At 49.6% G+C, this 22,500-nt stretch overlaps 3 protein-coding genes and 1 long non-coding RNA gene across 6 annotated transcripts in view; 3 read left to right on the top strand and 1 right to left on the bottom strand.

Moving 5' to 3' along the window:
• LOC310812108 (solute carrier family 2, facilitated glucose transporter member 3-like) overlaps window positions 1–3,269 on the top strand; it is a gene marked incomplete at both ends in the record, with an annotated part of 8,280 nt that extends 5,011 nt beyond the window's left edge. The window contains 5 exons of the mRNA XM_083680527.1: window positions 238–425; window positions 1,182–1,286; window positions 1,466–1,564; window positions 1,973–2,176; window positions 3,036–3,269. Of these exons, the coding sequence (XP_083536653.1) occupies window positions 238–425; window positions 1,182–1,286; window positions 1,466–1,564; window positions 1,973–2,176; window positions 3,036–3,269 (830 nt within the window). The remainder of the gene's footprint in view (window positions 1–237; window positions 426–1,181; window positions 1,287–1,465; window positions 1,565–1,972; window positions 2,177–3,035) is intronic.
• Window positions 3,270–6,396: 3,127 nt separating this feature from the next.
• On the top strand, window positions 6,397–13,576 carry LOC310812274 (polyhomeotic-like protein 1). The gene is made up of 15 exons (XM_083680749.1): window positions 6,397–6,535; window positions 6,972–7,090; window positions 7,740–7,850; window positions 8,203–8,277; window positions 8,671–8,808; window positions 9,045–9,215; window positions 9,379–9,454; window positions 9,699–10,732; window positions 10,875–11,010; window positions 11,207–11,388; window positions 11,679–11,769; window positions 12,017–12,104; window positions 12,551–12,707; window positions 12,790–13,000; window positions 13,130–13,576. Exons 2-15 carry the CDS (start codon window positions 6,974–6,976, stop codon window positions 13,279–13,281), a joined length of 2,739 nt encoding a protein of 912 aa, XP_083536875.1. The 5' UTR covers window positions 6,397–6,535; window positions 6,972–6,973; the 3' UTR covers window positions 13,282–13,576.
• A 1,344-nt stretch (window positions 13,577–14,920) lies between these two features.
• On the top strand, window positions 14,921–15,700 carry LOC310812289. The gene is made up of 2 exons (XR_014554503.1): window positions 14,921–15,434; window positions 15,468–15,700. It is a non-coding gene; the product is annotated as an uncharacterized lncRNA (long non-coding RNA).
• Window positions 15,701–15,780: 80 nt separating this feature from the next.
• styk1a (serine/threonine/tyrosine kinase 1a) overlaps window positions 15,781–22,500 on the bottom strand; it is a 9,648-nt gene continuing 2,928 nt past the window's right edge. For 2 of the 3 annotated variants that reach the window (XM_083680755.1, XM_083680756.1), the window contains exons 2-10: window positions 22,302–22,385; window positions 20,169–20,402; window positions 19,707–19,940; window positions 19,108–19,289; window positions 18,390–18,470; window positions 17,615–17,829; window positions 17,427–17,467; window positions 17,147–17,243; window positions 15,781–17,055 (exon numbers count right to left, since the gene is read on the bottom strand). In XM_083680755.1, coding sequence (XP_083536881.1) covers window positions 16,860–17,055; window positions 17,147–17,243; window positions 17,427–17,467; window positions 17,615–17,829; window positions 18,390–18,470; window positions 19,108–19,289; window positions 19,707–19,940; window positions 20,169–20,402; window positions 22,302–22,356 — 1,335 coding nt within the window. In that variant the 5' untranslated portion in view covers window positions 22,357–22,385 and the 3' untranslated portion in view covers window positions 15,781–16,859. The remainder of the gene's footprint in view (window positions 17,056–17,146; window positions 17,244–17,426; window positions 17,468–17,614; window positions 17,830–18,389; window positions 18,471–19,107; window positions 19,290–19,706; window positions 19,941–20,168; window positions 20,403–22,301; window positions 22,386–22,500) is intronic. The other variant, XR_014554502.1, reaches the window with a different exon arrangement.

Here is a 22,500-nt window from a genome sequence, read left to right as displayed (position 1 = left end):
GTAGAGCCAAAAGAAGACCCAATGCTTCACTGTCCCATTACTTACGCAGGGCACCGTATATACATATATATTTGCACATACAAGACATGAATGGGGAGGCTGTGTTGTCTCTGACAGTGAAGGGTGTAGTCATTCGTGAATGATGTGCCCTACATTTCTTCAACGTGCAGAATCGTTACAGTTTATGTCGTCACCCACTCATTCCGTCCCCCCCCCGTCCCCCCGTCCCCCCCCCAGCCCTGGTGCGTCTGCGCGGCAGTGAGGACGTGAGTGAGGACATGCAGGAGATGAAGGAGGAGAGCGCCAAGATGGCGGTGGAGAAGGCGGTGTCCATCCCTGAGCTACTCAGAACGCCGGCCTACCAGCAGCCTCTCCTCATCGCCCTGATGCTGCAGCTGTCCCAGCAGCTCTCAGGCATCAACGCCGTGAGTCAACTACCACTCCCAGGGTGCAACAGTACACAAGTCACGTCAAGCCAAGTCTGGTTCATTGTCATGACATTGACACAAGAAACACAACGCAACGCAACGCAACTACAGAGCAGCTCTACAACATCAATACAATGTAACAAGATAATAGATACAATATAAACATCAACAATACAATGTAACAAGATAATAGATACAATATAAACATCAACAATACAATGTAACAATGTAAGAAGGACAGTAGATCAAATATAAATAGCAACAATAATAAAACAGTTCAAATAATAAAATAAAATATACATAAAGTTCGTTGAACTGCTGGCAATACATACAAAACCAATTTGCATGTATGGGAGATTGGTTGGGATTATGGATTATTAGACATGATTAAATGGACATATAAAACAGCTCCACAGTGTTTCAGAAGACACACCTATAAACGGGTGCTTTGGTAGAAGGTCAAATGAACAATGAGAGTAGCACAAAGGTCAGATTGCCTACATAAGACCATTATAAACATGACATTACACCAGGGGAGGCTGGCGGAGGTAGAAATTGGAGGACGGGCATTACAGTTAGCCATTACAGTTAGATTTCTACCTCCGCCAGCCTCCCCTGGTCTAGTGTAACACCTAGAATATGGCCAAGTTGCAAATGCAGAACATGAATACAATTCTCCCACCTCCCCCCCTCCTCCCCCCCTCCCCCCCCTCCCCCTCCTCCCCCCTCCCCCTCCTCCCCCACCCTCCCCAGGTGTTCTACTACTCTACTGGTATCTTTGAGTCCGCTGGCGTGACCAAACCCATCTACGCCACCATCGGAGCTGGCGTGGTCAACACCGTCTTCACTGTGGTGTCTGTAAGTATTACATGCTACACGCTACATGTATCGCCTCAAGGTGGTGCCAGAGGGTCAGTGAGGAGGAGGGACCGTAACACCCGTCCTCCGATTTCCACCTCCACCAGCCTCCCCTGGTATAGACCTGTACCAGGATGCGTTTGCTTGATGTGCAGTAACATTTTCCCTCACTTCATAAGCTCTTCCTGGTCGAGAGGGCGGGACGAAGGACTCTGCATCTCATTGGATTGGCCGGAATGGCCGTCAGTGCCCTGCTTATGACTTTTGCTCTCCTATTGGTGGGTACACACCTTCATTGGTTGTCACCCTACAGAGTTATCACTCACACAAATTTACTTGATTCATTGTAATTTCTATTATCAATGATAAGCATCTCCTCTCTATCTCTCTGTCTCTCCATGTCTCTATCTCTCTATCTCTCTATCTCTATCTCTCTATCTCTCCATCTCTCTCTCTCTCTATCTCTCTCTTTCTCTCTCTATCTCTCTATCTCTCTATCTCTCTCTCTCTATCTCTCTATCTCTCTATCTCTCTCTCTCTCTCTCTCCATCTCTCTATCTCTCTATCTCTCTATCTCTCTCTCTCTATCTCTCTCTCTCTCTCTCTCCATCTCTCTATCTCTCTATCTCTCTATCTCTCTCTCTCTCCATCTCTCTATCTCTCTATCTCTCTTGCCCCCTGAGCAGAAGGACTACTCATCCCTGAGTTATCTGAGCATTGTGGCGGTGTTTGCGTTCGTGGCGATGTTTGAGATGGGTCCCGGTCCGATCCCGTGGTTCATCGTGGCCGAGCTGTTCTCCCAGGGCCCGAGGCCCGCCGCCATGGCCGTGGCCGGCTGCTCCAACTGGACCGCCAACTTCCTCGTGGGAGTCAGCTTCCCCAAACTGGAGGTGCGACCCGTTTCCTATTGGACGCTTGTGTCTCCTCCTCTCTCCTCTTTCTTTCTCCTTCGATGCTCATTCAGTTAAGATTCTAATACTGTAAGTCATGTGATAGGCTGAGAATCATCAGTGTTAGAACTAGTGGAACAGATTAGAACTAGAGGAACAGATTAAAACTAGAGGAACAGATTAGAACTAGAGGAACAGATTAGAACTAGAGGAACAGATTAGAACTAGTGGAACAGATTAGAACTAGAGGAACAGATTAGAACTAGAGGAACAGGTTAGAACTAGAGGAACAGATTAGAACTAGAGGAACAGGTTAGAACTAGAGGAACAGATTAGAACTAGAGGAACAGATTAAAACTAGAGGAACAGATTAGAACTAGAGGAACAGATTAGAACTAGAGGAACAGATTAGAAATAGAGGAACAGGTTAGAACTAGAGGAACAGATTAGAACTAGAGGAACAGATTAGAACTAGAGGAACAGGTTAGAACTAGAGGAACAGATTAGAACTAGAGGAACAGATTAGAACTAGAGGAACAGGTTAGAAATAGAGGAACAGGTTAGAACTAGAGGAACAGGTTAGAAATAGAGGAACAGGTTAGAAATAGAGGAACAGACAACTTCCTTGTGGGAGTCAGCTTCCCTAAACTGGAGTTGCCACCTGTTTCCTATTGGATGCTTGTCTCTCTCCTCTGATTCTCATTCAGTCGAGTTTCTAATAAATCATGTGCCTACAAATGACTTGTGGTGAGACCTACATGTCACACTGAAGACTGAAACTCTCCTCTTCTCCTCTTCTCCTCTCCTCCTCTTCTCCTCCTCTCCTCCTCTCCTTCTCTCTCTGTTTGACGTTCTCCAGGAGCTGTTAGGCCCATTCGTCTTCATCATCTTCATGGTCTTCCTCATCTTCTTCTTCATCTTCACCTACTTCATGGTCCCTGAGACCAAGGGGAAGACGTTTGACGAGATAGCGCAGAGCTTCGGCAGGTCGGCCTCGCCCCCGGCCGTGACCGTGGAAACGCCTCTCGCAGAGGGTTACACTTCCGAATATCAAGGAGAAGATCCCATTGGTGGAGAGGCCAGTGAAAAATGAGTCCAACTCCACCATACAGGAGAGCCTGTAAGACCCTGTGGGGAAGAGGTCAAAGGGCAGGGGTCAGCGGGGGTACAATAACAGGTTAAAGCTTAATTCTTTGGCTTTTTTGAGAGGAAGCAGTTGAGGTGAGGTAGACGTTTCAGTGTAACACGGTAGCTAAATTGAATTACAGTTATTTTTTAAATGTGTTTTATTTAATTTGTAATATCTTTGCTGTTGTTCTCCATGTATAGGTCAAAAGGGATGGTGTACTGTATCAACAGTTTGCTTTTAGCAATACCAAAGTGTTCAAAATGCATCAAAACATAACCTCAAATTGCCAAATGCCTACCACACACTGCTAGTCAATTAGAAGCCTAGGATGAAATACTGAATAATGAAGGTTACATAATCAAGTAGGATAAGTGTTGTTTTTACTACTCATAAACAACAACAACAACAACAACAACAGCACATAGTGAGGGAAAGAGAGACCATCCATCTCTTCCTTTCCCATAAAGAATGCTTCAGCAGCAGCTCCCGATTAACCTATCATAGAACACCCAATATAGAACACCTACCGTAGAACACCCAATATAGAACACCTACCGTAGAACACCTAATATAGAACACCTATTATAGAACACCTACCATAGAACACCCAATATAGAACACCTATTATAGAACACCTACCATAGAACACCCAATATAGAACACCTATTATAGAACACCAATTATAGAACACCCATTATAGAACACCAATTATAGAACACCCATTATAGAACACCCATTAGATCGCCTCAAATATACTATTCAAATGCACCAGATGGAATGAGAAATGACGCACCAAACCATTCCTCATTCCGTACCATGCATTCTAATGAGCCCATCCTCCGATTTCTACCTCCACCAGCCTCCACTGATGTACAAACATTCTAGAATCAACCACAGAGAGGGTGACTGGTTTTCTCTGTGATACTCTGTGAATCCCTCTGCAGCGAGACCATCCTGACTGAGTTGTGAATCGTCTTGTAATGGTTGCCTGTTCAGTGTGTATTTGAATGCCTCTACCGAGCGTAGTTGTGACCAGACGTGACGATTAGTTCAAAAGCTTTTTCAAATGTACTCACTTTGTGACACTTTGTCTGAAGATTTACCAAGGAGGAACATTGTTGAAAAGATGAATTTATTTAAAGATTTTATGTATTTCTAGATGATATATAAACATTTTACACAATGTTTGATTTCCAATCATGTTGCTGTTATTTTGCTCAAGCACTTTTCCAACTGATTTAGCCTGGAATGGTGACAGGGTCACCAGGGTCATGGATCCTTCTGGATCATATATTGTGGATGTACAGCATGTTTGTTACACCTGTGGTAGTATTCCAGATGAGGCTGGCGGAGGTAGAAATCGGAGGACAGGCTTGTTGTAATGCGTGGAACTGAATGAGGAACGGTGTCAAACACACGTGTTTCAGTTCCATGGATTACAACGAGCCTGTCCTCCGATTTCAACCTCCACCAGCCTCCCATGTAGTGTTCAATATTGTATTTGACCTCTCCTTTAAGTACCGGCTTTCTGCCATAACAGCATCACACCTGTTAGTGATGGTGGTACTGATGTACCGGCTTTCTGCCATAACAGCATCACACCTGTTAGTGCCGGTGGTACTGATGTACCGGCTTTCTGCCATAACAGCATCACACCTGTTAGTGATGGTGGTACTGATGTACCGGCTCTGGCCTATACCTGGCTACCTTATGCACATTCACTTACTGTACAAAGTCAGGAGAGTGAGGATTCATTTGTAAATAATAATATTTAAAAAAAAAAAAAAGAATATTTCTATGTTGACTGTAACTGTTGACTGTGCACTTGTTTTGGCTTATTATGGGATGTCCAGGGAGAGAGGCTTGATCTTAGCAGGAAAAATACAACAGATTTGTTTTGTCAAAATGTGTACTGGAAGTCCTACAGCAGTTTCCTGTCCGCTGCTCAACAACGCTGTCGATCACTCTCCCTCCCTCTCTCTCTCCCTCCCTCCCTCTCCCTCCCTCCCTCCCTCCCTCCCTCTCTCCCTCGCTCTCCCTCCATCACATTCACTTGTTATGATCTTTAATCACCCTTTATTGTGTGGAAACATGTCATCACAACTTTAGATCTTCTACATTTCCATTAGAGAAGTAAGACATGTCTGTTTGGTGTGGGTTTTCATCCATGCTCCCGGGTTGATTTTTATGATTCCTGTCATTCCGTTTCATGATTTCTGGCATTCCGTTCTTGGTTAGTGGTTCCGTCTGTGAGTTCCATGGTTCTGCTGTTTATCTGTGCCTCTTCTCTCTATCAGAGCAATGTTGGTGTTGCTTTAAACATGTGACGTTCCTGCATTGGTAATCACAAACTAACTGGCGAGTGAAAAGGCCTTTTCCAACAGAAATCATGCACCCCGATGTTACAGATGTCACAGTACATGTATTTGTTTCACTTGTGTTTGTATATATGAATATAATGTTGTTAAATAAAATATACCACATATAACACATAGTACCAGGTGCTTTACAGATTTTCTTTGGTCTCCGTCTGTATTTGTCCCCCCTTCCTTCCTTCCTTCCTTCCTTCCTTCCTTCCTTCCTTCCTTCCTTCCTTCCTTCACTCAGTCCTCTAAGTGTCCTATCCTATTTATCAAAAAAAGTGTTTATATGTATGTATTTTTACTGGTAATGAAGGGTGTTAGGGGGTGGAGAGGTCTGAGGAGGAAGGAGAAGTTAAAACATGTAAGTGTTACTTTACAGCGATTCCTAGTCTACACTCACTCACTCAGACACACACACACACACACACACACACACACACACACACACACACACACACACACACACACACACACACACACACACACACAGTATTTGAGACAGACTGGATTAAGGACAGTATTTGATACAGTTAGACTGGATTAAGGACAGTATTTGAGACAGTTAGACTGGATTAAGGACAGTATTTGAGACAGACTGGATTAAGGACCGTATCTGGCACACGACCAGCGGGTCCCGTCATTCCGTCGCGCCGGAAAAAGGGTAAACATCAAAAGGAGGCGTTGTCCACAGGCTGCAAATGTTTGCAAAAATAAGAACAACCTCCATGACTGGGTTGTAATAAGAACAACCTCCATGACTGGGTTGTAATAAGAACAACCTCCTTGACTGGATTGTCAGAATATCATCGTGCAAACAGGAGGAATTACGCCGCTCCTCTGCAGCCCGGAGCGAAGGGAAGGTGCACGGTAAGAAGTGGATGTTAGCCTGGATGCTAGCGGGTTAGCTCGACCTGAACTAGTACAGCCAGTCCTCCTAGTACCAGCGGACTAACTTCTGCTCCCGGGGTAGCCTAGCCCCGTGCAATACGGCTAACGGTCGACGTGGTGCTCGCTGATGACATTTACCGTGCAAGTGTTGTTTCTGGTTGACGAACGGTGTGTTTTATGTTGGAGCGGTTCAACGGACTGCGATCTGAATGGATGTTTTCTGGAGTGATGTGAGGTCTGGTGTGGAAGCGGAGGAGGGACAGGACAGGGTGGATGGATGCTGCCGGGGTGGGGGGTGGACATGTTAACACAGTGTGAAGGATGATCCCTGCCGTCCCCGGTGACTGATAGTCCTCTGTGGTCGTATCATTGCTCTCCAGCCTCCTCCTGATGGATTTGTCCTCCTGTGTTTCAGGGATGGAGACGGATGGGGACCAGAAGCAGGGCTCTGCCAGCGGACCCGCTCCGTCAGGGATGAACTCTCGCCCCTCGCAAATGAACTCAATGTCCCTCTACGAGAGACAGGCTGTGCAGGTGTGTGTGCGTGTGCATGCGTCAAGTTCAAGTTTTGTTTATTGTCTGTCTGTATCTGTCTGTCTGACTGTCTGTGTCTCTCTGACTGCCTGTGTGTCTGTCTGTCTGTCTGTATGTGTGTCTGTCTGTCTGTATGTCTCTGGGTGTGTCTGTCTGTCTGTCTGCCTGTCTGTCTGCCTGTCTGTCTGTCTGTCTGTCTGTGTCTGTCTGTCTGTCTGTCTGTCTGTCTGTCTGTCTGTGTCTGTCTGTGTCTGCCTGCCTGCCTGTCTGTCTGTCTGCCTGCCTGCCTGCCTGCCTGTCTGTCTGTCTGTCTGTCTGTCTGTCTGTCTGCCTGCCTGCCTGCCTGCCTGCCTGCCTGTCTGTCTGTCTGTCTGTCTGTCTGTCTGTCTGTCTGTCCTACTGTTGACACACAGGATCATCTATAACCTCTAGTTTACTTCCCCATCTATCACCATGTCCTGTAACCTCTAACCATCCACAACCTGCTGGCAACTCACTGTGCGATGTTCATGTCCTCATCGCCCCCCCTGTCCCCCCACCCTCCCCCTTCCTACCCCCCTCCCTTCCTGCCCCCCCTCCCTCTCCCTGACCCCACCCCCCATCCCTGCCCAACCCCCCCCCCCCCGCCCAACCCCCCCCCCCCCCCCAGGCCCTCCAGGCCCTCCAGAGACAGCCCAACGCGGCCCAGTACTTCCAGCAGCTGATGCTCCAGCAGCAGATCAACACGGCCCAGCTGCAGAACCTGGCAGCGGTCCAGCAGGTACAGTCAGCCGTTGAGACGCCTCAGAGCTCGTTATGGATGAACGGTCATATCAGGGGAGGCTGGTGGAGGTAGAAATCGGAGGACGGGCTCATTGTAATGAGTGAGGAACGGTATGGAACGGATGAGCCCGTCCTCTGATATCTGATATCTGCCTCCACTGGGTTATATTTTAGTATGAGTGGTCTTTAGATTGACCCCTGCCCTCCTTCCTCTCCTTTCCCCCCCCCCCCCCTTCCCTCCTCTCTCCTTCCCTCCTTCCCTCTCCTTCCCTCCTTCCTCTCCTCCCTCTCCTTCCCTCCTCCCCTCCTCCTTCCCTTCTCCCTCTCCTCCCCTCCTCCCCCTCCTCTAGGCCTCCCTCGCCGCCAGCCGTCAGCCCAGCCCCTCCAGCTCCTCCTCCCAGGCCACCTGCACCACCGTCACATCTGTATGTTCCACGCAGGGGAGGGGAGGGGAGGGGAGGGGCGGCTGCTGGAGGTAGAAATCAGAGGACGGGCTCATTGTAATGCATGGAATTGAGCCCGTCCTCTGATTTCTACCTCCACCAGCCTCCCCTGGGTTCAGATGAAGAACAGTGTTCCAGAGCTGTGCCACAGCGGTGATGTTTAAACCCTTTATCCTGAACCGATGTTTGAATGACTCCACCTGCACTGGATAACTGACCTCCTGACAGCCAGGAAAGCTTGTTGTTCTCATATCTACATTATATGTGTTATTCACTTAATTATGATAATAGTCCTTGTAATTGTATAATGAAAAGCACTTTATAAATGTAATACATTATTATTATTATTATTATTATTTGTTTATCTCTCTTCAGGTAAACGTAACCACCTCTGGAGGAGGGGCCATAACCAGCACCCGTCCTATTGGCCACGGCTCTTCTACAACATCCACCATCAGCCAATCAGTGCTGCTGGGCGGGAACACAGCAGGACAGGGGCAGATGTATCTGAGGGTGGGTTGAGGTTGAGGTTGAGGTTGAGGTTGCCTTCTGAAGGATTTAGATCTACAGATCGGTTGAGGTTGAGGTTGCCTTCTGAAGGATTTAGATCTACAGATCGGTTGAGGTTGTGGTTGAGGTTGCCTTCTGAAGGGTTTTGCTGTACATATCAGGTGACCAAGTATGTGCAGTACATACATGAATTCTGACATCTGTCATTTCCTCTGTGTAAACTCTCTCTGTTCCCCAAGGTGAACCGGTCTCTCAGGGCGCCCCTCTCCCCCCAGCTAATCTTCATGCCTGGTAGCACGGCAACCGCTGCTGTGGCAACTGTCACCCAGCAACCCCAAGGTCAACAACAACAACAACAACAGGAAGTTAATCCCACTTCGTCCTCCAGCAACCAATCAGACAACGACCAGGTACAGCTTGAGACAGCTGAGTGAAAACACTGGTGGGAAGAGTCACTCTTCAGTGTGTCTAGTCTGACATGTTGATGTATGTCCTGTCTCATCAGCACGTCTTCCTCTCTCTCTCTCTCTCTCTTCCTCTCTCTCTCTCTCTCTCTCTCTGTCTCTCTCTCAGGTGCAGAACTTGGCCCTGCGTTGTGTCTCCAGTCCTAAGGGGGTGAAGACGGAGACCCCTGACAGGAGCGACACAGGTAAGGCAGCATGCTGAGCCCCTAAAACAACCTAGAAAAACCAAACACATTAACAAAACATATAATCACAGTTATATTGCTCATAATCTGGACATGGGGAATGGGCGAAGGCAGTGGGGGGGGGAGTTGCTAAGGGCAACCGTATGCAGCTCTAAAAAGTTGGGTCTTGAGGTTAGTCTTAAAAGTGGTAACTGTTGCTGACTTCCTTCCTTCCTTCCTTCCTTCCTCCCTTCCTTCCTTCCAGCCACCTACTCTCTCCTCCAGTCCTCCCATCCTCCGCTCGGCCAGGCCACGCCCCAGCCTCCCTCTAAACCCCCCCACCCTCCTCCTCCTCTTCCTCAGCAGCACATCAAGATCCCCACCTACCCCCAGACCTCCACCACCACCCTGCCCTCCCTCCACCTCAAACCAGGACACCAGCCCCACCCTCCCCCTCCTCCTCCTCCACCTCCTCCTCCCTCCTCCACCTCCATCCCCCTCTCCCAGCTCCTCCTGTCGGGCCCCCCCTTCGGCCCGGGCCGGGCCCTCACCTCCGTCACCACCTCAGCTGCAGCGACCCACATCCTGGTGCCCTCCTCCAGCTCCGCTCCCCAGGCCCGGGGGTACCAGGTGGGGGCAGCCTCTCCCATCAAGCCCACCGTCAGCGCCCAGACTCTGGTGGTCCAGCCTCTGCAGAAAAGCGGTACCAGCACCGGTACTGACAAAGTAGGCCCGATCCCGATCCAGCCCAAGACCCTCCAGGGCCTCCGCCTGCCCCTCCAGCTGCCCTCCCGGAACCCGCCCCCCATCCTCCCCGCGCCCCCCGCCAACAGTGCCAACAACCAGCCTCCTCCGCACATCCCAGTCCAGGTGGTGGGGGCCAGGCAGAGCGTTCTAGGAAACTCCCAGGCTTTGGCCCTGACGCAGGCCCGGAACACGTGTTCCCAGGAGGGCGGCGTCCTGAGTGGCTCCAGCAGCCTCCTCAGCATGGTGGCGTCCATCGCCTCCCGGGAGGCGGTCCTCGCAGGCCGAGGGGCGGGGCTAAAGAGTCATCATTCCCTCCAGGACGCTCTGCCATTGGCTCATGTCTCTCACGTGCACCCACGGTCCACCAATCCCGGCCCGGGGCTGAGTCAGAGTTGCTCGCCGGGCGCAGCCGTGGCGTCTCAGTCCGCCGCCATCTCCTCCCCTCCTCCCTCTCTCCCCCGTTCCTCCCTCACCCTGCCCCTCCCGGCGGACGAGCCAATCAAAGCAGCGGTGGTCGCCGGTGGAGAGCCCATGCACCCTCAGCCTCCCCAGGTTAGTTAGTTAGTTGTTTACTAAAGACATCGCCACGGTTACTGCACATGTACGAACATTTCAACAACTTTTTTTTTAACACCAACTGTGATGCCAGGTAAAGGTGAACTCGATAGGTGAATTTTGAAATGGTTCCTCTCAGGAGAAGTCTCCCATTGGCTCACTGAAGAGGAAGTCCGAGTCAGATACAGCCATTGAGGAAGATGGTCCCTCCCCTCCACACCTTCAGCCAATGAGAGACCACTCCCCGGCGCTATCCTCGTCCACTATTGGAGCAGGTAAGTGACCCAGTTCTCCTGAAGCATTCCTTTGATAGGTGAAAGTGTGGATGATCTTTTTCACCAAATTGTGTCCAACACCAACCATATTCCCCCTCTCTGTTGATACCAGTGCAGTCTAGCCAAACGTTTTTAGAAAATAAACGATGATATTCCATCTTTCTCTCCCGTCATCTTTTGCTTTCTTTGACCTCAGGTCCCGGTCCTCTTCCTCCTCCCCCCTCCCCCTCCCCCGCTCCCTCCCCGGCCCTCTCTGTGTCTCGTCTGCGAGGGGTCCACGGGGAGAGAGCCCCCCCTCCACAAGCCGTGGTCAAGCCCCACGTCCTCACCCACCTCATAGAGGGCTTCGTCATCCAGGAGGGGGCCGAGCCTTTCCCTGTGAGTATCTACCCCTTAGTATCCCCCCCTTAACCCTAATGCTAACCCCCCCCAACCCTAATCCTAACCCTCCCCCTCCCAACCCAACCCCCCCAACCCTAACCCCCCCCAACTCTAACCCTAGTTCATATTGTATTTATTGATTATATTGTTTATCATTGTTCTTGTTGTAAAGCAACAATTGAGACAATTGTCTTTGTAAAAAGCGCTGTACAAACATCTGATGGATTGATTTGATATTGTATATCTGGTCATTCAACACCCCTTGCTGCCTTTATTTTGATTGACAGGTGTGTGGGCCAATAAAAGAGCTGTCTGGTGAAGACGTTCCCATGGATCACCTGGATCCCAGCCAGCCTGAGCCTGAGAACACAGCAACAGGTGAGGCTGTCTCCCACGGGGAGGCTGGCGGAGGTAGAAATCGGAGGACGGGCTCATTGTAATGCATGGAACGGAATGAGGAACGGCATCAAACACACCATTCCTAATTCCTTTCCATGCATTACAATGAGCCTCCATCCTCCGATTTCTACCTCCACCAGCCTCCCCTGGTTTAAACAGTGAGACGCACTGTACACACACACACACACACGCGCGCGCGTTCTAACCCCCCCCCCCCCCTCCCCAGTGCTGAAGTGTGAGTACTGCCTGACCCTGGCCCCCGCCAGCCAGTTCAGAGGCACCAAACGTTTCTGCTCCATGACCTGCGCCAAGAGGTACCGCCACACGTGACCTCATACATGTACAACACAACACGTGACCTCATACATGTACAACACAACACGTGACCTCATACATGTACAACACAACACGTGACCTCATACATGTACAACACAACACGTGACCTCATACATGTACAACACAACACGTGACTTCATACATGTACAACACAACACGTGACCTCATACATGTACAACACAACACGTGACCTCATACATGTACAACACAACACGTGACCTCATACATGTACAACACAACACGTGACCTCATACATGTACAACACAACACGTGACCTCATACATGTACAACACAACACGTGACCTCATACATGTAGAACATATGTGACCATAAAAGTTATAGATATTGATTGATGATTGATAGGCAGATAAACCGTGTGTGTGTGTGTGTGTGTGTGTGTGTGTGTGTGTGTGTGTGTGTCCAGGTACAACGTCAGCTGCAGCCAGCACTTCCGCCTGCGGCAGGGTCAAATGTTCCGTGGGGGCGAGGGCGGGGCCGGGGGCGGGGTCACGAGGAGGCGTGTCCCCCACAGGACCAGCTCTGAGATCGCCAGTGCCAAGATAGCAGGGAGGCCCATCAAGGTGACCACCACACACACACACACACACACACACACACACACACACACCCCCCCCCCTCTCACGCCCCCTGGTTTGTCCACAGTGCCGTTCTGAGTCGAGCAGGTCAGACGATGCGTCCAGCTGTGAGGACGAGGAGGAGGACGACCCCCTGTCCCTCTCTCCTGGCTCCTCCTCTTCCTGCCACCAGCCTCCACCTCTACTGCCACTGGACAGCTCTGCACCCCACTTCCTGCCCGGGAGCCCCGCCCAGTGGAGTGCGGAGGAAGTGTCTCAGTTCATATCGTCTCTACAAGGTTGGGAACTCTCCAGGTGACATCACTGAGAAAGAAGGTGAATACATTAATGAACCTGTAACACTTTCTCTCTCTCTCTCTTTCTCCCTCTGTGTCTCTCTCTACTCCCCCCCCCCCTTCCTCCCCCAGGCTGTGAGGAGTTGGCGTGTCACTTCCTGTCTCAGGAGATTGACGGACAGGCCTTGCTGCTGCTGAGGGAAGAGCATCTCATGTCCACCATGAACATCAAGCTTGGTCCTGCCCTCAAGATATGTGCCCACATCAACACCCTAAAAGACTGAGCCAGGAGAGCACCCTAGTCCACCCCTAGCCCCGTCCCTAGTCCACCCCTAGCCCCGTCCCTAGTCCACCCCTAGCCCGGTCCCTAGTCCACTCCTAGCCCCATCCCTAGTCCACTCCTAGCCCCATCCCTAGTCCACCCCTAGCCCCGTCCCTAGTCCACTCCTAGCCCCGTCCCTAGTCCACCCCTAGCCCCGTCCCTAGTCACCCCTAGCCCCGTCCCTAGTCCACCCCTAGCCCCGTCCCTAGTCCACCCCTAGCCCCGTCCCTAGTCCACTCCTAGCCCTGTCCCTAATCCCCCCCTAGCCCTGTCCCTAATCCCCCCCTAGCCCCGTCCCTAGTCCACTCCTAGCCCCGTCCCTAGTCCACCCCTAGCCCCGTCCCTAGTCCACCCCTAGCCCCGTCCCTAGTCCACCCCTAGCCCCATCCCTAGTCCACTCCTAGCCCCATCCCTAGTCCACCCCTAGCCCCGTCCCTAGTCCACCCCTAGCCCCGTCCCTAGTCCACCCCTAGCCCCGTCCCTAGTCCACCCCTAGCCCCGTCCCTACTCCAGGGGAGGTTGGGGGAGATAGTAAACGGAGGACCCCTAGCTCCTAGCCTGCCCCTAGTCCACCCCTAGCCCCTAGTCCACCCCTAGCCCGCCCCTAGTCCACCCCTAGCCTGCCCCTAGTCCACCCCTAGCCCCTAATCCACCCCTAGCCCGCCCCTAGTCCACTCCTAGCCCCTAGTCCACCCCTAGGCCCTAGGCCACCCCTAGGCCCTAGTCCACCCCTAGCCCCTAGTCCACCCCTAGCCCCTAATCCACCCCTAGGCCCTAGTCCACCCCTAGGCCCTAGTCCACCCCTAGCCCCTAGTCCACCCCTAGGCCCTAGTCCACCCCTAGTCCACCCCTAGGCCCTAGTCCACCCCTAGGCCCTAGTCCACCCCTAGGCCCTAGTCCACCCCTAGCCTCTAGTCCACCCCTAGGCCCTTCTCCCTTTGCACTTTAGCACCTTAAGTATTAAAGGGTCAGTGTTAGTGACGTGTTCCTGGTCCCGCCCTGCTGTGTGGAATGTCTCCTACACCTGTCTGTCCCATGTTCAGGCCACGCCCCCAGGCGTCGGAAGAGGCTAGGAGGCTTCATCACCACCAAGGACAGGAGGAACCACAGCCTGGCCGATGAAGACGTCTCCCAATCAGACCGTCGTTAAGTCACATTTCAGAAGGACTAAATAATAATAATACAGACAGCATGTTTGTATTGAAACGAGCCTCATAAAGTGACAGATTTAGTTTTTCCGTCCACGGCCCAGGATGTGAACATGGCCGTTGTCTCTCCACAGGGAAGTGTGTTCACTAGCCCCTCCCCTTCACTGCTGCAGCTTCTCACTCGCAACCACGGCAACGCCACGCCACGGCAACGCCACAGCATAGAGGTATCTGGTGTGAGTGGACATGAACACGGTGGTTAAATTACCCCAGAAACCTGAAAGAGAAAGATAATGACCATGATGGGAAAATCCCATTGAAATGAAACGGGGAAAAAACATTGATTACAATGCTAGCTTTGTCTACTAATGATACGACCATGGTTCAGGTGTACCAGTACATACTGGTCAGGGACCTGGGGTTGGGAGGGAGGGAGGGGGGGAGAGAGAGAGGGAGGGAGGGGGAGAGAGAGAGAGGGAGCTGTCTTAACTTAAGATAACTTTTAACTGTTGTGTGTCTGCTGGTTTGATTCTGCTTTGTCCAAAAAGAGAGAGAGCTGAAGAGCTTGTAGTCACGAGGCTGAACGAGTACGTGTAATACAGGGGAGGCTGGCGGAGGTAGAAATCGGAGGACGGGCTCATTGTAATGAGGAATGGTGTCAAATGTGTTTGATATCATGCCTCATTCCATTCCATGCATTACAATGAGCCCGTCCTCCGATTTCTACCTCCACCAGCCTCCCCTGGTGTAATATTTGCATTTATATTTAAGTACCTTTGTAGGCTGGACTGCCTTTGTTTACGCTGTAGAGAGTTATTATTATTATTATTGTTATTATTTCTCTGTGAAAATTGTGGCCTTTTCCAGTAGTTTCAATGATGAAAAACGGATGTTCTGTTAAAAAAAGAAAGAAAAAAAAAAAGTTGAATACCATTCCTTAATTTAACGAGCACTTGTATATGGTAAGGTCAGGTTACCATGGTAACTTGTATATGGTAAGGTCATCTAGGAAGCAATGAGACATTGCCTTTGCCACCCATAACGAAACAGCAGCATCCACACCTTCCTCATAGCTGTCCCCGGCCGCCCCCTGACCCCCGCTCTCATCAGCAGTGACTGTGGCTTCTCATGAATAGGTACTCTGCTAAGTGTGTGTTTTACTTTCTGAACTGGGAGGAGTGGAGGACAAAATCATCCTGCAAAAAAAATAAAGTTGCTTTTTTCTTTGTTGTACGCGGCGTGCAGTGATGTCTGTGTTGGGTGAGGGACATGCGTGGGTGTGCTGGCAGATCATTCGTAAACACTGGTTTGTTATAAAGGTTTTAATTTAAAGTAACATGCATGTCTGTATGGGGCAGTTGAGAAGTTAAAACCTGGTGGGGGTTAGAGGCCACAAGCATGAAACCTACTTTGTAATCACAGACATTTAAAGACTGAAAAATAGATATTTATATATATCTATACATATACATATACTGCTCTTTAAATATACAATGTACAGTATCCAATATACACCCACCATCAGTCAACAGTAGAGGATTGAGAGATATTTAACTCCTTCAGTGCCGAGGGTGAATAAAGTCACTCAAACTATCAACATTCTAGAGTGCCAAGAGTGACTCTATTCACCAAGAACGCATAAATGATGATGCTTCATTTTGTAGCCAATCAGAGTGTTGTTGCTAGGTAAACACCACATAGAACACTTGGAACTCTAGGTGAGGAGTGTTCCGGAACACTTTGGCAGTTGGTGAGTTGTCAGATGACAGCAGCATTGGTTGTTCTGCCACCCTGGCCTTGTCAATGCAAGTCTCTTCAAACAGGTCCAATAAAGTGGCCTGGGGGGGTCCAGTGGTCCAGCACCATGGCCTGGGGTGGTCCAGTACCATGGCCTGGGGTGGTCCAGTGGTCTAGTACCATGGCCTGGGGTGGTCCAGCACCATGGCCTGGGGTGGTCCAGTGGTCCAGCACCATGGCCTGGGGTGGTCCAGTGCACACATATACCCATGTCATGTTAGAACCCGGCCCATGCCCTGCTGACATCCCCTCTCCCCCTTACTTTCCTGTCTTTCTCTACCTTCTCTGTACAATAAAAATTTAAACAATATGAGAGTGGGTGGGACCACCACACTCCAAAAAATAACCTTAACTAATAAAGCAGGAGTCCTCGTGACAACATAATAACAGATGCCATTTAGCTGACGCTTTTATCCAAAGCAACTTACATTGCAGTGAGTGCATACATGTTTCAGTGTATATGTTCCCAGTGGGAACCGAACCCCCAACCTAAGTGTTGTTAGCGCTGTGCTCTACCAACTGAGCCACAGAGGACCACAAAAGCAACCCTGAACATGAACCTTGATGTGACAGTCATCAGCCCATAATAAACCAATCAGAGAACAGCATAGTTGTAGGCCTCTCCATATCCCGCCTCCCGCAGATATTTCTCAATTTCCATTGGCTCAGACACCCGTATGACTGTCCTATCGTTGGCAGTCTTCTCCCCTGATTGGAGCTTCTGGATCAGCTGAGCAAATGAGGGGCGGTCCTGTGGACCCCACTGGCAGCAGGACTTGATTATGGAGTATCTGAAAGAGGTAGACAAGGTTACTACGGTAACCCCAGGGGAGGCTGATGGAGGTAGAAATCGGAGGACGGGCTCATTTTGTAGGTTCTTACAGGGAGTTTGAGCAGCTCACTGGCCTCTTCGGGGTCTTCCCTCTCTGCAGGTGCTGAAGAAGCTCGCTGGCCGGGACTGTAGGGAACGGTGGGTCACCTGACGAGATAAGGGGAGAAATACAGTAACATCAGGGGAGGCTGGCGGAGGTAGAAATCGGAGGACCGGCTCATTGTGATGCATGAAACGGAATGAGGAACGGTATCAAACACGTGTGTTGTACTGAAATGAGACCAGTATTAACCCTTGATGTACTGCATAAACAGGAAGAAGAGGACTCACCCAGTGATGCCATTTCATAAAGTAGGACACCAAAAGACCAGCTGTAAACAGACAGGTTGGTTTTATTAGTATTTTACTTCAAAATACGACCTTTTGAGAATCACACTTGTCAATGTTAAAAGTTGTCACTCGTTTGTTTGGGGTCATTTGCATCATTGAATATCCAACCAATCAGAGGAGCTACTCACGCGTCACTGCTGTGACTGACAGCTCTTCCGGCCAATACTTCGGGGGCCAGCCACTTCCTCATCTGGGTGTGCTCTGCCCCTCCCGCAGTGGCTATTTGTGTTTTCCTGCGGAATGCCGGACCCAGTCCCCACAGCTTGGCGGTGAGGTCCTGACCAACCAGCACGCTTTGGGCTCCCACGTTGCCATGGATACTGCTCCGAGTGTGCAGATATGCCTAAAGAGGGTGAACAGAGGGAGTCTATGACCATATAAGGTGACATTGAAGAATCAAGAATCAACAAGAATCAAGACCAAATCTGAACGTGTCACGTTCACAGACGGAAACGTACAATGAAATGTTTATTCCGAGCCTCTCAACAGTGCAGTGAAATACAAGGATAGGAATACAATAAACATAGACTAATAACATTACTATACATAATATACTGTAAAGCATAACAATAATCAAGACATTAGTAGAGGTCCAGTTCATACCAAATACATCATCCTCAAACATTTATGACATAAGGTATTGCATAAATTAGCTAGAGGTTTCTGAGGGTTAGTTCGGTGTTAGTTCATAGTGTTTGTGCTGTATTTATAGTGTATTTTGTTTAGTATTCTTGATGTAAAGCACTTTATCTTTGGAGAAAGCGCTGTACAAATCCATTTGATTAACTGATTGATTGATGAACTTGGTGTTATTACAGACACGCTGACACCAGATAATAACTGACTCATAATTGACGGAGGGATTGTAGAAGGAGGAAGAGGAGGAGGAAGAGAGGAACCAACCAGAGCAGAGGCCACCTGCGTTGCCATGGTGAAGATGCGCTTCTCTGTGAGGTCACATGGTGCCTCTCCGCCAGTGTGGTCCTGTCAAGACACATCATCATCATCATCATCATCATGAGTATCGATTCACCGCCGGTAACGATCACATCCATATGAATCATGTCTATAAGAGGGGAGGCTGGTGGAGGTAGAAATGGGATCCTCCAGCCTCCCCTGGGCCTTAAGTATGATCACTGATCACCAGCCTCCCCTGGGCCTAAAGTATGATCACTGATCACCAGCCTCCCCTGGGCCTTAAGTATGATCACTGATCACCAGCCTCCCCTGGGCCTTAAGTATGATCACTGATCACCAGCCTCCCCTGGGCCTTAAGTATGATCACTGATCACCAGCCTCCCCTGGGCCTTAAGTATGATCACTGATCACCAGCCTCCCCTGGGCCTTAAGTATGATCACTGATTAGACCGCCAGGTCAAAGACAAGGTGACGTCATCAGGAGATTCACTGTTGTTCTAATTTGCCTCTGATGGTTGCGTTTGACAGTAATATTTGCCAGAAGGGATTGTTCATAATAAAATCTACATCTGTTAGGTAGTTTTGACTCTCAAAAGTGGCCTTTCTGAAATGTCATACCAGAGAGGGTATATTTAGAAGCCTAACTGGAGGTCAGGGGAGGCTGGTGGAGGTAGAAATCGGAGGACAGGGGCTCGTTCCGTACCTGCCTACATCGCCACAGGAAGCCCAGCAGGTCCCGGTTCTCCAGTTCCTCCACCACGGTGATGAGGGGCGTGGTTAAAGTGACCACGCCCATGAGGCTGGGCAGGAAGGGGTGGGGCCCCAGCTCAGACAGGAAGGAGGCGCGGCCCAGGAACCACTGCCGCTCGCTGTCATTGGCTGTCTCTGTGGAGAGGTCGATGTTTGTCAACTTCATCTGAGGGTGCTCATGGGAAATGTAGTTGGAAGTTATTGTGGGCTAATGTATGTCACTCTGGATATGATGCTAAACTACATCTGGTAACTGCAATAGAATGCTCCGTGTCAAAGGGTAGGACTACAATAGAATGCTCCGTGTCAAAGGGTAGGACTACAATAGAATGCTCCATGTCAAAACGTAGGACTACAATAGAATGCTCTGCATCAAAGCGTAGGACTACAACAGAAGGCTCCATGTCAAAGGGTAGGACTACAACAGAAGGCTCCATGTCAAAACGTAGGACTACAATAGAATGCTCTGCATCAAAGCGTAGGACTACAACAGAAGGCTCCATGTCAAAGGGTAGGACTACAACAGAAGGCTCCATGTCAAAGTGTGTTTACCTTTCAGAACTCGTAGGATGACACCTCTGTTGTCCATTTTGGCCCTGTAGAGGGTGACAGAGTCGTCTGGCCTCACTGAGAAGGACAGAGGCAGCGGAGTGACCAGGTTGAAGGAGCCATGCTGCCTCTCTCTGGGTGTACCTGGTACTGCAGCCAAGGCTGTCGGGGGGTGGAGGTGGGTCGGGGTGGTCATAGGTAACACCTCATGCTCCAGTGGGTTCAGTCCAGCAGGAGCTAGCCGTAGAGGGACAGAGAGGGAAGAGGAGACGGGTTTCATAAACAACACATACTAACTCACCGTCCATAACACACACACACACACACACACACTAACTCACCGTCCATAACACACACACACACACACACACTAACTCACCGTCCATAACACACACACACACACACACACACACACACACACACACACACACACACACACACACACACACACACACACTAACTCACCGTCGATGCCCTGCAGGTTCTGCCTCTGTCTCTGTCTCTGTGTGGTTCTGGTTTGGGTTCTGTGTGGGCGGGCCGCTGGGGCGCTGGTGTGTGGGCGGGGCTCTGGGGCGCTGGTGTGTTTGGGGGCGCGGCCAGGACAGTACCTCAACAGGCACACAGCCAATAGGGTGACCAGGAAGCCCAGGAGCAGCAGGACAGGCACGATGATCACTTCCTGTTGGTACACCTTGACCACTGAGAGAAGACAACCAGGAAACGTTTAGTTTATTTATTTAACCTTTATTTATACAGCTTAGTCTCATTGAGATAAAATCTCTTTTTCAAGAGAGACCTGTTTCAGCAGTAGCCGGGGGAACAAAGTTTCAAACAAAACAACTTCCATACACAGACACAACACTGAACAAACTACAGACTTATACACATACAGTTAAACAGTTACATCTAGGAACGCAAACGTCATCACTAACAGCTGTCCTAATGACAGTTACACTCATGTGATATTTGCATCAACCAAGTGTTTAAACTCCACCAAAGTGACTCGATCCTCAAGTTAAAGTTAGGTTTGGTTTGTACAGTTAAAAAAACAACAACAATATTTCTAGGAGGAAGGATCCCAAAGGGGCTTGTGATGTCTGAGCCCCCCCTAGTGGCCATAAATCACAGCTCCAGCAGTGTCGCTAAACAAACAAACAAGATAAAATACAATCTAGTCGTGATGGAGCCGTGATGGACAGCAAGTGCCTCTTAAAAAAACATTTTTAAACAATGACAGAGATAACCTGGGGTGCGGCGTAAGAACCCATTAGAGTTCGACGTGGTGAACTAGAACCGGAATGTTCGGACATAAACGTGATATCAAACAATACATGTCAGTTGGAATGTCTTACCAAGACTGTCAAAAAATGTTTGCCATTCGTGATGAAGTACTCACCATCCCCATTTCTTTATGTCAGTCTTGAAAACACTCCCTCTCTTTTACTTATTCAAGTTATTCTAGATGAATAGTACACATAGTTCAGACGCACAGAAACAGAAGGCGCACACCTTGGTAGTTTCGCTGAATCCAACAATGCCTGTTCACATCATGTGATCTAATTAGGAGCTGATACCTATCAGTGTTTCCATGTTCGGCTTATCAACTAGGTGTGGATTGTAAAACATATCTTAGTGTATCTAAGGCAGGGCAGACTGAGTTGAGCACATGTAGACAGATGGACTGATGGATCATTACACTTGTATTATATTATACTATATTTATACTAATAGTATAATGTAAATTACTGGAGTAGATATCAAACTACATACAGTGACATAGAGATCTGTATGTGTAGTAAAACCATATGATGGATATGCTAATATTATAGCTGTCCTGTGTCAGGTGTACGTCTGTGTCAGGGAGGCTGGTGGAGGCAGAGATCGGAGGACGGCCTCGTTGTAATGCATGGAACAGAATGAGGAATGGTATCAGACGCCAGCCTCCTCTGATCCAAGGCCTCTGTAAGATATCTCTCCATCAGGTTTCTTCCTCCCAGGGAGTTTTTCCTTGCCACTGTGCCCTATGTTTTTCTCCCCTTTGGGGAGTTTTTTCCTTGGCTTACTTTTGGGGGGGTCTATGGTTTGGTGTTAGAGCATATTGTTTGCATTGTATTTATTGTTTAGTATTGTTTCTGTTGTGAAGCACTTTGTGACATTTGGGTTAGGGTTAGTAAGGGTTAGGGTTAGGGTTAGTAAGGGTTAGGGTTAGGGTTAGTAAGGGTTAGGGTTAGTAAGGGTTAGGGTTAGGGTTAGTAAGGGTTAGGGTTAGGGTTAGTAAGGGTTAGGGTTAGTAAGGGTTAGGGTTAGGGTTAGGGTTATGGTTAGGGTTGTAAAAAGTGCTATACAAATAAATGTGATTGATTGATCAGACGGTTGAGACAACTTTGGTTTGGATACAGCTGACGTCCAGTCGCGTCGTTTGGAGAAGGCTGGGCAGTGTAGCCACGGCCTCCAAACTCAGACACTGTCATACGTTGTGGACAGCAGGACGTAGAGCGGAAGGACAGCAGGACGCAGAGCGGAAGGACAGCAGGACGTAGAGCAGAAGGACAACAGGATGTAGAGCAGAAGGACAGCAGGATGTAGAGCGGTACTCACCACAGAGGGTGTCTCCCGGCTCACACTGACCATCGGCATCGGGGAAGGAGGCCATTCTGAGGAGAGGGAACACACCAGGGGAGGCTGGCGGAGGAGAGAGAGAAACACCTGTTTGATACCGTTCATTATTCCCTTCCATGCATTACAATGAGCCCGTCCTCCGATTTCTACCTCCGCCAGCCTCCCCTGATGGACTTTC

Source organism: Argentina silus (assembly GCF_951799395.1).
Source record: "Argentina silus genome assembly, chromosome: 11".
Classification (NCBI taxonomy): domain Eukaryota; kingdom Metazoa; phylum Chordata; class Actinopteri; order Argentiniformes; family Argentinidae; genus Argentina; species Argentina silus.
The sequence above is the reverse complement of the archived record's forward strand: the minus strand, read 5'-3'. Positions and strand labels throughout refer to the sequence as shown.